We start from the raw sequence: 15,657 nt of genomic DNA, 5'->3' as shown, positions 1-15,657 counted from the left end.
ATTTTGTTACCAGTAAAATGAATGGGGGGGGGGGGGATGGGACAGGACGACTGAATATTTTTTAAAGATGCTAGTGCTGGGAGGGGAACACAGTCTTCCTTTACAGCTCACAAGCATTGATTTGGGAAAGGAAAAGCTAAAATCTCAAATAGAGGATCTGAAAGTGATTGCTCTGTTCAGATTGCTAGACTTACAGTTTTCAGAGAACACATACAAAATTTGTTCTTGAGAGGTTTTATCCTTTTAAAAATAAACAAAATAAAAGAAACAACTTTCAGGTTGCCAATAAGTGAATTTCCTGAAAATGTACTACTATAATTTCCTTGCTTTTTAGACAGGATTCATGTCCTGTTACAACTGCATCTTCTAAAATACAGAAGCCCAGTATACTGGGAAAATTACAACAGGTTTATCACCTCCAGACGTTTACCTCTTCTTCATTTATTACTGCTGATGTAATGGGAAATCAGCTACACAGTACAAAATACATTCAGGAATATCTGGGTTGTGAATAACTTTAAAAAACAAGCTGAAATTTAAAGGATGGACAGAAACAATGCTTGATGAGGAACTGGACAAGACACTGAAATGGGATCTGAGAAATAGAAAGGGAAAGATGTTCAAGGATCAGATTATTTAAATCCAAAGCATCAGCATTGACTTGAATAGAATTAATCATGGAAGTGAGATGAGAAACTTGTCTTTATGCTGAAGATTTATTTTTAACATTGCCTAATTTATCATAACAAAACACAACTAAGTAAGAGTCTGTAAGATATGTCAAATCTACAGCTGATTAAGTTTAAAAGCAATATTCATGTTAAAATAAATAAGCAAAAACCCCTATAACAGGCCATAGTCTAAGAACCCATATTGTATTAGATCCTACTAACCTTGGTGAAAACTTCCAATCCTTCTATGGGCTGGAAAAGCTCACCGTAGGTCCCAAATGAGGACAATTCTCCTTATAATTGCAGCTACTGAAAAAGACCCTAGCCTCTTTTAGGTCTATGAACCAGAAAAAGACTTAAGAATTTAGGATATTTAGCAAAGATCTAGCTGCGTCTGAGGAGCTCAAGGCATCTAAGAGTAGTGATTTAAGCCACTTTGTAGGAAAACATAGTCCTAACTACCCACACATTCATTTACAGGTGGGAAAAGAGTTTCGGAAAACATGTATGAATTGTCTGCCATCACACGGGACATCTGGGGTGGAGTGCAGAGCAGAACACTGGTGTCATGTCTGTGTTCTCTGCTACATCTGTCAGAGCAATACGCTTGTAAAGACAAAACGTTCAAGGAATGAAAGCAGCTTCAGGGATCAGCAGCAAAATGAGACCGAGGCCTGAAGGTCTCCACGAGTACAGATTTCTACCCAAAGGACAAAAAATTGCACAGAGGTCCGGGGATGAGAAAACTCAAGTAAGTTTCACTTTCATTGTTTCTGATGTCACCAGGCAGGTTCTGTTCCCATTTCTAGAGCAATCTCAGTGGCAGACAGAAATTTTTCTCCCCCCCAAAAAAAGGAAAAAAAAAAGATGCTGTAAAATGTTTCAAGATGCATAAACTTTAAGATTTAAGTAAGAAAGTCGTAAGACACCTTCAGAACTTTCCATGACAATTAAAAGGAAAAAAAAAAAAAGATCTCCATAAAAAGAGTAAAAAGAGGAGGTATATGGTTCTGTGGTACAGAACCACATAGACTTTAAAGAAATTTCATTTAAAAAATTGGCTCCCAGGCAGTTAACTTGTATGTTCCATGCATTCAAAATTCACACTATTAAAAAAGCCCGTAAACCCAGTTGGTCAATAAAGACTTTGTGGTTTTTATGAGTCCCTAAATATATATGTGCTTGATTAGAACCTCACTGGTCTGTCAGGAACACAAGTTTGTATCCAGGGAGTTTTTAAAGCATGAATCATAGGGATTTTATTAATACAAACACCACAGAAAAACAAAGGAAATTAAACCACAAAGACTATAAATGTCTGACTTAAATCCACTAAGGCAAGGAAATTAAGAATGAAGGCTGCAAATCCATCCTGGTAATCCTTCTACAACTCACTCTATTGCAGTAGAGAGTCTTGGATCAGCATATGAGTCATATATGCATATACCATATAGATGTACCTATCTATTTGCATGTGATCTACCAGTGCATGTAGCGTGTATGCTACAATGCAGAGGTGAGGAACAGTGACAAACACTAGCTAGGATTTTCACTTGCATTTGAAATTTCTTGGCTTTTGTAAGATTACAGTAAGTTAAGTGCTTCACATTATTGGAATGAGTTTTCTCTACATTAATTTAAATTGTCACAGTCTAAATTCAAGAAGAAGATTAAAGGTTCCTGGAAACAGGTGTGAAGATATACTTTAAAAGCAGCATTAAAACGCATCCATGTTCTGGTTGACAGAAATTTCATTTATAATCCTGTATGCAGAATATTCCTGCCAGGAGCAGTATCAGTCTGAGTCAGGGCTGAATAAAGGGTAAGGCTCCCAGAAATGCCCAGGTCTTGCATCCCAGCCACACCACAACTCCTCGCCTAGTGGCCATGTCTGCTACAGAGTAGCTAACCAACAGTTTTTTGGTAGAAACTTTCGGGAGGTGCAGACTACTTGTCTTTCCTGTCTGCTTCTTGGCATACAAGTCTGGAAACTGAGACTCTGCCAAAACTTGGCCCACAAAGTTTAAGTAGGTGTGAACACTTTGATTTCAGGATTAATTTGATCTACATCACATCATTACTCCTCACTAATGTCATTCCATAACCATCAGTAGTGAAAAAATAGGCATGTCTGAGGTCTATTTTGGGTGGAAGTCAACAACACAGCACACAAGCATTAAGTCTACTGCATTTTAATGCCTCTGACAGTAGGCCTTTAACTTATGGGGCAGAAAATCCAAACAACAAATAGCTAACACACTGGGAGTGATCAATAAACAACTAGTAACTAATAAAGCCCTGAACCTTTCACATTCCCTCTGTGAAGGCAGCAATTTGTCACTGAACAAGATGAGCAATTAACATGGGGCCACAGCATTCCCACAGGAGAAGCCTTGTATGGTGGGGAAAAAACAAACAAACAAACAGCCCGGTAAGGTTCTTTCTGTACTACCTTCAGAAAAGCAGTTTTTGCCCTTTCTGCCAAAAGCACATGTAAGGTCTCCCAAACAGTATGTTTCCTGGGAGACCAGAGGGAGACAAAAAACATTCTACCTACCCCATCTTTAGGGATCTCTGCCTATTACTTCAGTTCCCCTACAACACAATTTGGATGGGATACAGCTGTTAGCCTGAGGAAACCTGCTATAGTGGCTCCTAATCCATAGGAGCTCTGTGCATGGCACATTGTGCTTAACAATGCACAGATTTCTCCTCTTTCTTTCCATGTACTAAGGTAAAGAGGTTACTTTTAGGGGGTGGCTAACCCCTTCTTTGCGTAAGCGAATCCTTCACAATGACTGCATTTTGTGCAGCATTTATACAGTGATGGGGAGGTATATTTGGTTTGAGGGCTTCACAGAAATTGCTAGTCAGTGCAGCTCCTTTTCTTGGTTCTTGTCATTCTTGTTCTGGTTATGTTAGTATACTGCTGAAGTACCTGGGAATAAACTATTCCTCTAAGTGAAACATCATTTTGATTATTACTGACATTGGTGCTCATTAAAATACATAAGTGAAACACTGCCTTTCTGTAGACTCTGAAAGCTATTTCATGTTACTTGAAGGGGAATACAAATGAATAGGGACTGCATCACTAGTTAAAAGGGGAAAATGTTCTAAAAACCTGGAATTTGGACTCTAGATCAGTAAGCAATTGAGGTTTGTAGTTTACTTCTTTTCTGTCTTTTCTTTGTTTTTCATCTCTCTCTGATTTTTGTTTTTTAAGGTATGTGTACATGGAGGAACAGAGACAGAGCATGTTTACTTTGTCTGTTGCACAATTAATGATACAAATCTATGTTCAGATGAAACAAGATCTAATAAATATAAACAATACTTTTTTTCCTTTTTCTTACTATTGTCTTTACCTAACATTCATTTTGACTGATCTCCATATAAAAAAAAAAAAATTTTTTTTTACCATCCTCTACGTCTATTGTTACCCATATCACTGCATTTTAATGGCTGTCTCCTAGCTCTCAAGATGTTTAATACATTTCCCCTTCCATTGTATTGCAGCTAAAATATGACCTGCTGCTGTTTAAATAATGTAATTTAATGATTTCACATTTTCAGCCATGCAAGGCTTCCTTTCAGCACTGAAGCCTTTCACTAATGATTTGGGGAGATAGTTTGTTCTCATTTCTTTCAGAACTCAAGATTGAGAAACTCTGACTTGGAAATAAATTACTGACATCCACTTTAGGAACAGTACAATGTGTAGTGGAAATAAAATACACAAAGTTTCAGTGCCATGAGGCTAGAATCTCCAACTTGTTGATTTCTTTCAAGTTTCAAGTGTCATTCAAGCTCCGTATCAGTGGAGATATCTAAAACGCTGTTGTGCCATTGCTACGTAATGTAATATATTTGGGCCAACCCTTTGCAGAGAGAATCCCAAACTGTTATTCATGGTCCACAACTGGCCAGCAGTGAGCTGTTTCCCGAAGACGGAAAGTTGAATATTGATGAACACCAGTTTGGATGATAAGAGTAAAGCTGGCAGAGTGTTTTCTGCATCAAGTCAGTAAGGACAGGGCAAGAAGCAATGGACTAAAAGCAACAGACAGGCAACAAATTATGTTATAGGGTACCTGCCTCACTCTTTCCCTTCTCACAACCTCACCGTTGCTATTGTGACACCTCCAAAATTTTTGTGGGTTGGGAAAGCACGGCTATGTTCCAGCTGTAAGTCTAAGAAATGGTGAGGGGAAAAAAGGTGTATAAATTTCTTGGGACAACAGCTTTCTTGCATGGTCTTTAAATTAGTTTTCAATGTTTTTAGTGGGTTACAGTAAAAAGTTATGGTTGTTGATTTTATTGTTTTCTTTAAGGAACTGTTGGTGGAAAGCCAAAGTTCCATAGGTAAATATGTGTTATGTTCAGGGACTTCTGTTTACTCTAAAGCAGATGGCTCTATTCTGCCCTCTGGCATCTCAGTAAATTGTATTCTTTGCATATTCCTCGTGCATATGAAATTTTCTTAATAGAAGCCAGGGAAAACATATTTTTGTAAGTTTCACAGCAAGAATTTACACATTCACCTCCCTTCCTTCTGTTCACACACATTTGACTTTGCTCAGGGAACAGATATGGTATAGCAGTGTGTATGGCAAATGACACAGTGTAATGAACAGAAAATAATCAAGTATGTATCAAGAAAATTAATTTTGAAAGGGCTTAGTCTAAACCTCTTTCCACTTACACCAACAGAATTCCTATTGACTTAGTGGTGGATCAGCCCATATAGAAACTGAACAATTTAACACGAATACGTTTGGGGGAAAAAATATCTTATTTATAAGTAACTGACAACTGAAGAATAAGTAATTTCACTGAATAAGTTATACTTTGTGAGTAATTTCCATATCATTAATCGTTCCATTTTTACCAATGTCTTGAATTTTTAAAGAAACTCTTGTTTTCTCATTTTAAATACTGAACTTCTCTCCTCTGTGATTCCTATCACTGAATGCTCTTTTCTCTTTCCACAAGCAAGGCTTTTCATTGTTTTATCCAGCCACCCTGAAGTCTCATACTTATCACCCTGAACCAGACCCAAAAGTCCCCGAGAAGAAAATCAGTTAAACATATATGTAGATCACACAAAATGTAGTGGGATTACTCCCTTGATCAACATTTAGTATGAATCCAAGTACTCTGTTAGATCAGAACTTTTCTGAATTCATACATTATTCAAAAAGTCTTCAGAGTGCCTTCTGAGTTACCTAGCTGGGGTAGTTTGTGATGAAGAGGTTTAGAAGTTCACCGATGAGAGAAGAAAAAGAAGACAGAAGACCCAGCTCACAGAAGCTGTGGACATCTATGCTTGACTGCACTGGAAATGCAGAGAGAGCAGACGTGACAACATCAGGAGTAGTGAGACAGGTTAGAGAACAGCATGAAAACATGTCCCCCAGTCATCTAGGTTGACCATGCCACAGTGAGACTTAAGAGAGATGGAAGTTGATGAATATGATCTGATTTCACCCAAAGGGCAGAAATTACCAAAACTGTGTTGAAGCATAGACTTCTATGAGTATACCTATAAAACTGCTGGCTAGAAAACAGAACACACATTCTGTGATTACCTTTCAAATAACCACAAAAAACAGGGACCAGAAGTCAATCAGGTTCAATGGAACTGATGATATCACACAGCTAAATATGTTCTCTAGAAACACAGCACTCTCACCTGACTCCTACCTACATTCACGCACACATTGTGTAGTGGGCTATAAAGGAAGAAACAAAAGCTTACAACTGTGATTCAGGGCTCTTAAGAGCTATCTTGACCAAGTTACTTCATTTCCTTGTGTATCAGTTTCACTTCCAAATAATGAGGGCAGTGGCACTTGCGTAGAGGATTGGGAAGGAAGGGTAGAAGAAGACGACAAACAGCAATGCAACTAAGTGAATTCATGGGTTCTGTTCCTTTCAGCTACTTTATGGAAGGTGTGATTGCATCCATAGACAAGGAACTGCACCTGATGCTCCAGCAAGTCCCTATTTGATCCCATGCTTCTATCTACCAGTAAAAATTATAGAGGAAACCTTTCCATCCGGTAAGGTCATTGCTTGCAAAATTTATTTGGCAGCAGAGTTACACCTTTTAGCTAGCAATTAGACACCCGTGGCTAAACTAAAGAGCAAAGGTTACCTGGCTTAATCCTTACCCTCCAGCTTTGCAACACAGGGTGAATAAATGACGTAAGAACTGCACGAGCTTATGTTTATTTATAATACTACATACCCAGCAACTATAACCTGGAGCAGTCCAGAGTGGAAGGATACATTTTTATAATGCCTGTTTCTTCATTAAGATTTCATCATCCACCTACGCTAAAAAGCCACTTCCCCTTCACTTTGTTATATCTGCTTTTACCCGCTCCTGTTCCCGCATTATTTTTTTAATCTCCAGTTCCCTACTTTACATGCACTCTCAAATTTTAAACAAGCAAAATTTGTGCATTAGTGTGTCCTTTTCATCTATGATTTATGAATGACAGGTTCTTCGGTGCAGCTTAATGGTATGAGACAGACATTATTTTAAACATTAAAGTGAAAACCATTTACAACTATGATAAGAGAGGTCTGTTGACATTAAACTTTAAAACATGCACAAGGTAAAGGCAAGTAGCTGCTCCAACAGGTGAGAGTACTATGCGTGCGGTTTGTAAAGGAGTTTGTTCAACACACGAGCTGTCTCTTTCTTTTCTCTGTTTCACAACCTGTAGGATTTGGTGCTTCAAACAATTCATCTGGTAATGAGCAGCCACCAGAGTTTAATAACTAAAAAGTACTTAGCATGCAGTGCAGAGTATTCATTTAAAAAATTACCATTCCATTTGAGGAAAACTTTCCCTACCATTTACATCAGCAATAAATAAAAATAAATAAAGTAATTTGAAAGAGCTAAAGCTTTATTTTGATATTCCTGGTCACAACTTTATCATTTTCACACTGGACAATCACTTCCTTACAATCCTTTTCCACTAAAGCTGTACAATTCTATTGTAAGATATTGGCTAATACTTATCTTGCTACACTTGGTTCAGTTCTGTTCAGGAGCAACTGTCCTCTGAGAAGCAATTAACATAATTAAGATTAGTAAATAAATACATCTGTATTTTATATTATATGTGTTTGGATTGAGTACTGTTTCTAACAGCATTAGACACATTGAACTGCAGAGAATACTAGGGAAGAACAGCGATCTTACAGAACTGCTTTTCAGTCTGATTTTAGACCACAGGGAGAATGCAGCAGATATCTTAGGGTTGAACTGTTGCAAACATGGTACAGCTCAGATAATGGGGAGGACAGAGAGATGAACTTTTTGCTTGCAACTTTGGAGTCATGTAACTCACTCAACAGCTTGGATGAAGATGGCAGAACCTTATTGATAAAGCAGACTTCCTACAACAAGAACAAGAATGCGCTCTGGGGCACTGATGGCATCTGAGAAAACTCTGATTTTATAATTAAATGTTTTTTTAAAAAGTTATTTTCATGCAATACTATGTTTTTAGCTGCCCCTATTCATTCAGCTACCCTAATCAGCAGTGGTGAAACAGAATACTTGTCTTCATGCTGCCATTTGAAATTTTGAAGTGAACTGTGAGTAGGCAACATTGATCACTGATGACAGAAAGGCCTAATGAATCATTCAAGTACTTTATGTTACTGACCCACAGAGTCTAAGACCCAACCTCCAATCTGTTTTTATAAAAATATGAATATCCCTTAAGTATCCCTCAAGTATTCAAAAACAATCCAAGTATTAACTTTCAAGACACATCAAAAGCAACACTTCATTGGAAAAAGAGATCACTCGGTTTAAAGGAGAGAGATAAAGTGAAACAAACAAGCAAAAGAACCTATTAGAAAAATGATAAACATGACTTACCTTGTAGATTTTGCAATGGCAAAGTCATGATGCCTCCTGCTGCAGCTGCTGCTACCAGCCCTTGGATGTTGGTGAGATTTGCTGTAGGTAGAGTTAGGACGAGTCCTTGTTGGCCCCCCAGCTGCCCAGCCATGTTGAAAGGAATAAGGATCGGCTGATTCAGGGCTGGAGTGCCTCCTGGCATCACCCCTGCTACTGCTGAGGCTAACTGTTGGGCTGTCAGTAATGGCTGTAACAAAACACAGAGAGCAAGCCTATTTTACTGTGCATAACTCAGTATTACACGCTTAAAACTCTTCTGGCTTGGGATCCTTTCGTTGTTCCTTTATAGACAGACACTGCTTCCAATATCTTAAAGCATACATTTTCACCAACACAGAAAGTTTTGACAAACTTGACAGGCTGAAGCTGTAAGCCTTCAAGTCATGTAGCATGGTAGCAATCCCAGTTGAATCTAGACTGGAAAATTCATTACACATGCAACAAATATAATTTATGAACACAAGGCAGCCTAACTCAAGTCAGCCTACAAGTACCTAAATGCCAACATTTCCCAAATTTTCCCAGTTGTATACTGATTGGTAAAAGCAGAAGACACTATAGTAACAATTACGAGAAGCTATGTGGACCAAGACTGTCCTGAGAAGTGGAGGAACATTGAATATCTTCTTAGAGTATGGTTAAACTTGGATAACATTCTGACATCATATGGGAAATCTTTCAAAATGTTATACATTTGAATGCCATACTATTATGCCTACATTTTGCTCTAAAGAAAACAGATACCTGGCATAAAAGATAATGAAATACCTTTACTAATGCAGGAGCTGTGTGTGACAGGCAGAACTGTCAGAGCCAATAAGGTTGCATTAAAATTGCACGAGCTTTTTAATGTTAAATTATGACACATATTTAAAAAGTAACTTATATAAGAAATTCAAATAATTTAAACTCCTAAATATACAAAACTACTTAGGTTTTATTTTAGAAAAACATACAAAAAGCTAATCTTTCCAAACAAATAACTTTTAAAACATACATGATACACACATGCTCCTTTTTTGTAACACTAAATGCAGCCAGAATCACATTTTCTACATTACACAGATCAAAGATGATCAATCACAGTTATTTACTTTTCATCAAATTGCACGTCTCGATTATTCAAAAGAAAAGATACTGACCTGAGGCCCAACAGGGAACGTGGGATGGGACTGACCGGGTTGGTGCTGGTCTGCTGGACTCGTGTCAGGCAGCACTGTGTTTCCTCTGGCCTCTGAAATCCACAGAGCAGATTGACTTTAATATCAAGCCTGGGGACTGCCACATTACCTTCTACTCTGATGTCACATAACATCAAGCTGAAAATGATATGTTAAAGTGCTTTATCAATAACTCAAGCACTCAAATCACTTATCAGCTGCATAAATTATGCTAACATTCATTCAGACCAGCAAACTCATTCAAGGAGCTACTAAAATCTGACAGCAGTGAAACTGAAGCTATCATCAACCCAGCTAATGTGGGTTGCATTATACATCAATTTACATACAGTACATGAGCACTCTGCGTGTGTGGGAACTGCATTTTTTACGCTTAGGTGAGCATCAGCCATTCTAATTTCTGAAAGCAAAAATTATCTAAAAACCAATCAAGTCACATCTACTTTGTATCTTAATAAAGTATTTTCTTTTGTCAGTTACTGAAGCAGCAAAGGCTGTACTATGCGCAATAGAAAGGCACGATGAAAACTGAAAACAGGTATGCTTCCAAATGACAGCTTGTTTTCTAAATTGCATGTGGGGGGTAAGCAAAATTCTGTGAAACCAAGAATTTCCAGCATTTATTGAGATGATCAATATCCAACAATCGAACTATATGCTGGGCACTAATGACTTGCTAAGTACCGAACACAGTCCAGCCCTACAGGATTTCGCTGAAGTCCGCAATACAGATTTGGAAAGGAAAAAGAGAAAGAAAAACATCCTATCAGTTGTAAGAAAGTACCAAGATGTTTTCAAAACTACGTCCCAATCCTCCATTTCCTTCGGGTAAAGGACTTGCATTGATTCACAGTTTTTCAGCCCTGATGGCACGATCAGGCCCACATTTATCTTTGAAGCTGAAGAATGATAGCAAGTATCAAAAGTAGCTGCAAGAGTACTGTGGTCTCTTAAAAGGAAAACCCTGGTAACAGCATCAGGTTTCCTGGTTGGTATGATAGCTCCTGTTCTGTTAGTTTTTTCTGATGAGCAGTTGAAATTTCATCTTAAGTAAACCTTAACAAGATGCTCTTTTCCAATGTTTGTCCTATGAATAGCAAGTGCAAGATAATTCAGAACCAGTTTATTGGCACACCCTGGCATGGTAAGGAAAAAGGATACGATTTCTGTCATACTTATAAATTTTAAAGAGGGTATTATCAGCTCATTTAAAACAAATTCTTCTATATATTCTCCAAGGGGACAGACTTATAAATAATGGAAATGTGGAAAAAAACCAAAACACCCCACCGCACCCCCCCAAAAAAAACCTTCAGCACATTAAGGTACAAATAAAATTGACTGCTACATATTATTCAATTGACTTCTATCTCTACAGCAGGGTGTCAATCATAAGAGGATTTTAGAATAAGATTAAACAATAAATGTGCAGAGTTATGCAGAAATCTGAAAATCTGATTAATCTGTAATATTTTTGTGTGGTCTCAAAAAGTCAGAAATGGACACTGCTTTGGGAATACTTATGAATGGTATATTGAAATATCTGATTTGGAACTAATAAAAACATACAGACTTGCTGACATTTTATAAAGCGAATTCTATAAAAATATGTTTGGCATTTTAATGACCACTGTCATTTAATAATAAGCTGACCTACTATAATCGGTGAGGACTGCAACAATTGTCTAATAACATGCAAAAAGAGACCCAGTCACTAAATTTTTTATGTGCAATTTACTCATCTGAGTTACTTGAAAAGAAAGAAATGTAACTAGATATGCAAGATTCAGTGAAAACTGTTTCTTTCAAATGCATTACAGTCCTAGTGCTGCTGCCATCCCTAAGACCAAAGACAGGTTTTCTCCAGTATGGGTTCCTCCTATAGAAAATAAAGTGCTATGTTACTAAACACATTTTTACCTTTGGTAATTTCCACATATTGTTATGGGTTTTTTTTTAATCTTCTCATCACAGCTGTATGTATAAAGTGATATTAGATCAAAGGCTCAATACCAATGAATATATCACTCCCCATTAAGATCAAATCTTATAAGCCAATTTTGTTTATGTAATTTTAAGGGCTGAGAATGTTGTCTTTGTGTGTGATTTAATTAATATTAAAACAAGCTCCTGATAATCTGTCATGTCATTAAATTGTCCTATGAAAGCTTTGGGAGAAGAACAAAACTGGAGTAAAATATTCACTAGAATTAGATTTTACTGCAATTACTATAGCTTGAGCTCTCAGGAAACAAGAAGTTCTGAAGAAATATGCCTGTGCTTTAGTATTTTTTTTCCATGGTGCAGCTATCCTAAGAACCATTGTTTTCTGTTATCTGTACCCTAAGGATTTTGCAATATTTCATCTCACAAGCTATATGTAGTACAAGTGGGTTACACAGGGCCATAAAATAAAGCCAAAATTAATTACACTCCTTTCCTTTTGCATTGCACTAATTGGAATCACTTTTGATTACATTCCTTTCATACTGGTCACTCATCACAGATGATACATCTTTTTATTTAAGTCCTCCAATGCTCTGCCTGCTGCTTCTAGCTCACTTTCCATACCATGCAGGCATCTCAGCAACCATCACACACTTTCACATGCATGAATGTGGTCTTACATGGCCACCTTATATGAAATCATGCGTGCCGAAAATCTCACATTTCCTCTCAGGCTTATTCTAATCTACCTGCTATAACAGCCAATCAAGAGTCAAGATTTTTTTCAAAACATGCAGGAAAATCTGCCTGCCAGGCTGGCAGTAAATAGAGCGAAGCGAGGATTTCAGGGTTAAGTTCTGTTGCATCACACACAGCAACAGCATTTGTTCCTTGCTGTATGCTATCTTCAGCAAGACGCTGTCCTGGTTTCGTCTGGGATAGAGTTAATTTTCTTTCTAGAAGCTGGTATAGTGCTATGTTTTGGGTTCAGTATGAGAAGAATGTTGATAACACACTGATGTTTTCAGTTGTTGCCAAGTAGTGTTTAGACTAAGTCAAGGATTTTTCAGCTTCTCATGCCCAGCCAGCAAGAAGGCTGGAGGGGCACAAGAAGTCGGGAGGAGACGCAGCCAGGACAGCTGACCCAAACTGGCCAAAGGGGTATTCCATACCATGTGATGTCATGCCCGGTATATAAACTGGGGGGAGTTGGCCTGGGGGGGATTGCTGCTCAGGAGCAAACTGGCATCGGTTGATGAGTGGTGAGCAATTGCATTGTGCATCACTTGTTTCGTATATTCAAATTCTTCTATTATTATTGTCATTTTAGTATTATTATTATTATTATCATTATTATTTTCTTCCTTTCTGTTCTATCAAACTGTTCTTATCTCAACCCATGAGTTTTATCTTCTTCCTTCCGATTCTCTCCCCCATCCCACTGGGTGGGGGGAAGTGAGTGAGCAGCTGTGTGGTGCTTAGTTGCTGGCTGGGGTTAAGCTACGACAGACGCATAGGTCAAAGCTCCCAAGAAGGCAAAGCCGAGCACAAAACACTGGTAGAAGGCTACTTTTCTTTTTCTGCCTTATAATGTTGACCGGGTGGATTCCACTGATTTCAGAGGATCTGAGGAGTCGTGAGAGCTCTGTGTCACAGCTTCTATTTCTGATTCACAGACTCTTTGCTACTAATTTGGAAAAATACCTTCATTAAGACCATTGCCCAAAACTGGCAGTGCACAATCCCCTGCATTGTTTTTCCCCTCTGTTTTAGTGCCTTTATTTGGGAGTTCATTAATTCCAGATGCTGGAATGACCTCTGCAGGTAAATTATTCCCCTGTCCAAATTCCAGTCCTCACTAATAAAAATGGCCTGTCAAAATCTAGCCTAGATTTTCCACCTGTCCTGATCCAGGCTGTTACCTCCTGTTAGGCTATCCTCCAGCACTGCCCAGCCTTCTATCAGCAAGGGGCATGGTGGCAAGGAACCAGGACTCATAGCAGTCCCTATGGAGCTGGGGAGCTACCAAAGCACCTCCTCTGTTCTCAACTATGCTTTGGAGAGATTGTACTCATTACACCTCCAATTGCTCATGCACAAGGGGCAGGGAGAAGGCAGTAACAGGGCACCTACTCTGGAAAGAGAAATAATTCCCCTTAACACCGTTTGCCTAGGCAGGGAGCTAAGACTTCTCTTATAACTGAGCGCTGCCATCACAGCTTAAGTCAATGAGTTTGCTCAGTAGTACCGTATGAACAGACAGTAGTCCTGCTGCCATGGTACAGCCATGACTGTAGACAAGGATTTAATATTTAATAAGCAGCATTCATCATATGTGATTCATCATAAATTAATTATAAATTATATAATACATACACTCACCTCTCATCCCGCCAAGGGGCTAGAAGGGCATGACACAATAAAAAATTGAAGTGCACTCTAAACATTGTAAAATAACCTCTTAAAATAAAATATTATTTAAAATAAAGCTACGTAAGACAAAGGCAACCATCTTCTCCCCTTATGAAAAAGAAGAAAAAAAATATCCCCCCAAATCAAGGAAAAAAACTTGTTGAACAATACCTGGTTTAAAAATGAGAAAACCACAAGAGAAACATCAGAAAGAAATAAAAAAAATCCACATCTCAAGGCCTCCAAGCGTCATACAAAATTCCAACTGTAAACGCACTAGTTACAACCAGGCTTTCCACAGTTTCCTTCCTTTTTGTTTCCTACACATCTTCAGCAAAACAACAGGTAATTCAGTTCTAAATGTCTTTACCTCCCAGTGCCCTGCAAAGGAGAGAATGCTCTAACCCCCGCTTTACAGATAAGCAACTAATGGACAGAGGGACTCGGATCTGGATTCTCAAATCAGCACCATTTAGGCACCTAGATCTCCTCAGCTGCAGTTACACTGTTCAGGAAAGCATGGGTCAAAACACAAAACTGCTCTGTGACTCCTTGGCTGCTCTAGGGCTACCAGCAGCTCTGGCAAGGTGAACCTGCATGTGCTCCTCAGCACTCTGCACTCGGATGCACTGCCCATCCCAGCAGCCCTTGTCTCACATGATGTCTCATGCTTGCAGGGAACCTGCAGCTGACTGGCAAACGTGACTGTACTGAAGAACATTACAGGATATATGATGAGGTGCATTAAAGACACACATCCAGCTCTGTCCTGGACCTCCTGGTTCATCTGCAGATGTGTGTGCTTGTGCCTGCTCAAAGGCACAATGCACACTGGCATCTCCTCTCAAACTCTGAACCAAAGCTCACTCAAAGCTAATGCTCAAACCACAACACAGGACTAGCCTCAGCAGATGATCTGGACATAAATAACCTCCTTGCGGTCTTCAAGAATGAATTCAGTGTGTCTCACATTTGTATCAGAACTGGGGAGGTGCTACGCCACCTCTCTTTAGTACTCAATGCTTTGAAAAACAAGCAGGATCAAATTTAATAATGCCAGATTTTCAGTAATCAAAAAATCCTTCTGAGATACCCATTTAAACAAATATTTTAAAGGAATCAACCTTTATAAAAGAACACAGCATTTCAAGCAACAGTTCATATTAAAATCCTTAGATACAGTTCCACAATGTGACATTAAATTACTTGTATTTATCTCTCAGTAACTGTAACAATAAGAAATCAAAAGTAGACTTTTCTTACTCATTGAGCTAACCCACATCAAAGATACAGCTTTAAGAATGAAATCATTAAAGTGAAAATACTACTTGTGAGAAAAAATAGTCTTACATTTTTAAAACTAATAAACTCATAGTCTGAGCATGTAATATAGCTGCATTTAGATCATAGGCCATATTATCAGGAGAAAAAAAGATAACTTTTTAAAAGAAATTAAATAGACCGACTGATAATATTCAAATTACCAGGTATGGTG

The 15,657-nt window shown here is 38.3% G+C and overlaps 1 protein-coding gene across 1 annotated transcript in view; it reads right to left on the bottom strand.

Annotated features, from left to right (window-relative positions):
- POU6F2 (POU class 6 homeobox 2) overlaps positions 1 to 15,657 on the bottom strand; it is a 255,820-nt gene that overhangs the window by 171,293 nt on the left and 68,870 nt on the right. The window contains exons 2-3 of the mRNA XM_010581772.1: positions 9,765 to 9,856; positions 8,581 to 8,809 (exon numbers count right to left, since the gene is read on the bottom strand). Coding sequence (XP_010580074.1) covers positions 8,581 to 8,809; positions 9,765 to 9,856 — 321 coding nt within the window. The remainder of the gene's footprint in view (positions 1 to 8,580; positions 8,810 to 9,764; positions 9,857 to 15,657) is intronic.

The sequence above is a fragment of the Haliaeetus leucocephalus genome, unplaced genomic scaffold (assembly GCF_000737465.1).
Source record: "Haliaeetus leucocephalus isolate CR32 unplaced genomic scaffold, Haliaeetus_leucocephalus-4.0 Scaffold808, whole genome shotgun sequence".
In the NCBI taxonomy this organism is placed as follows: domain Eukaryota; kingdom Metazoa; phylum Chordata; class Aves; order Accipitriformes; family Accipitridae; genus Haliaeetus; species Haliaeetus leucocephalus.
Note: the sequence above shows the minus strand (reverse complement) of the source record. Positions and strands in the feature narration are given on the sequence as shown.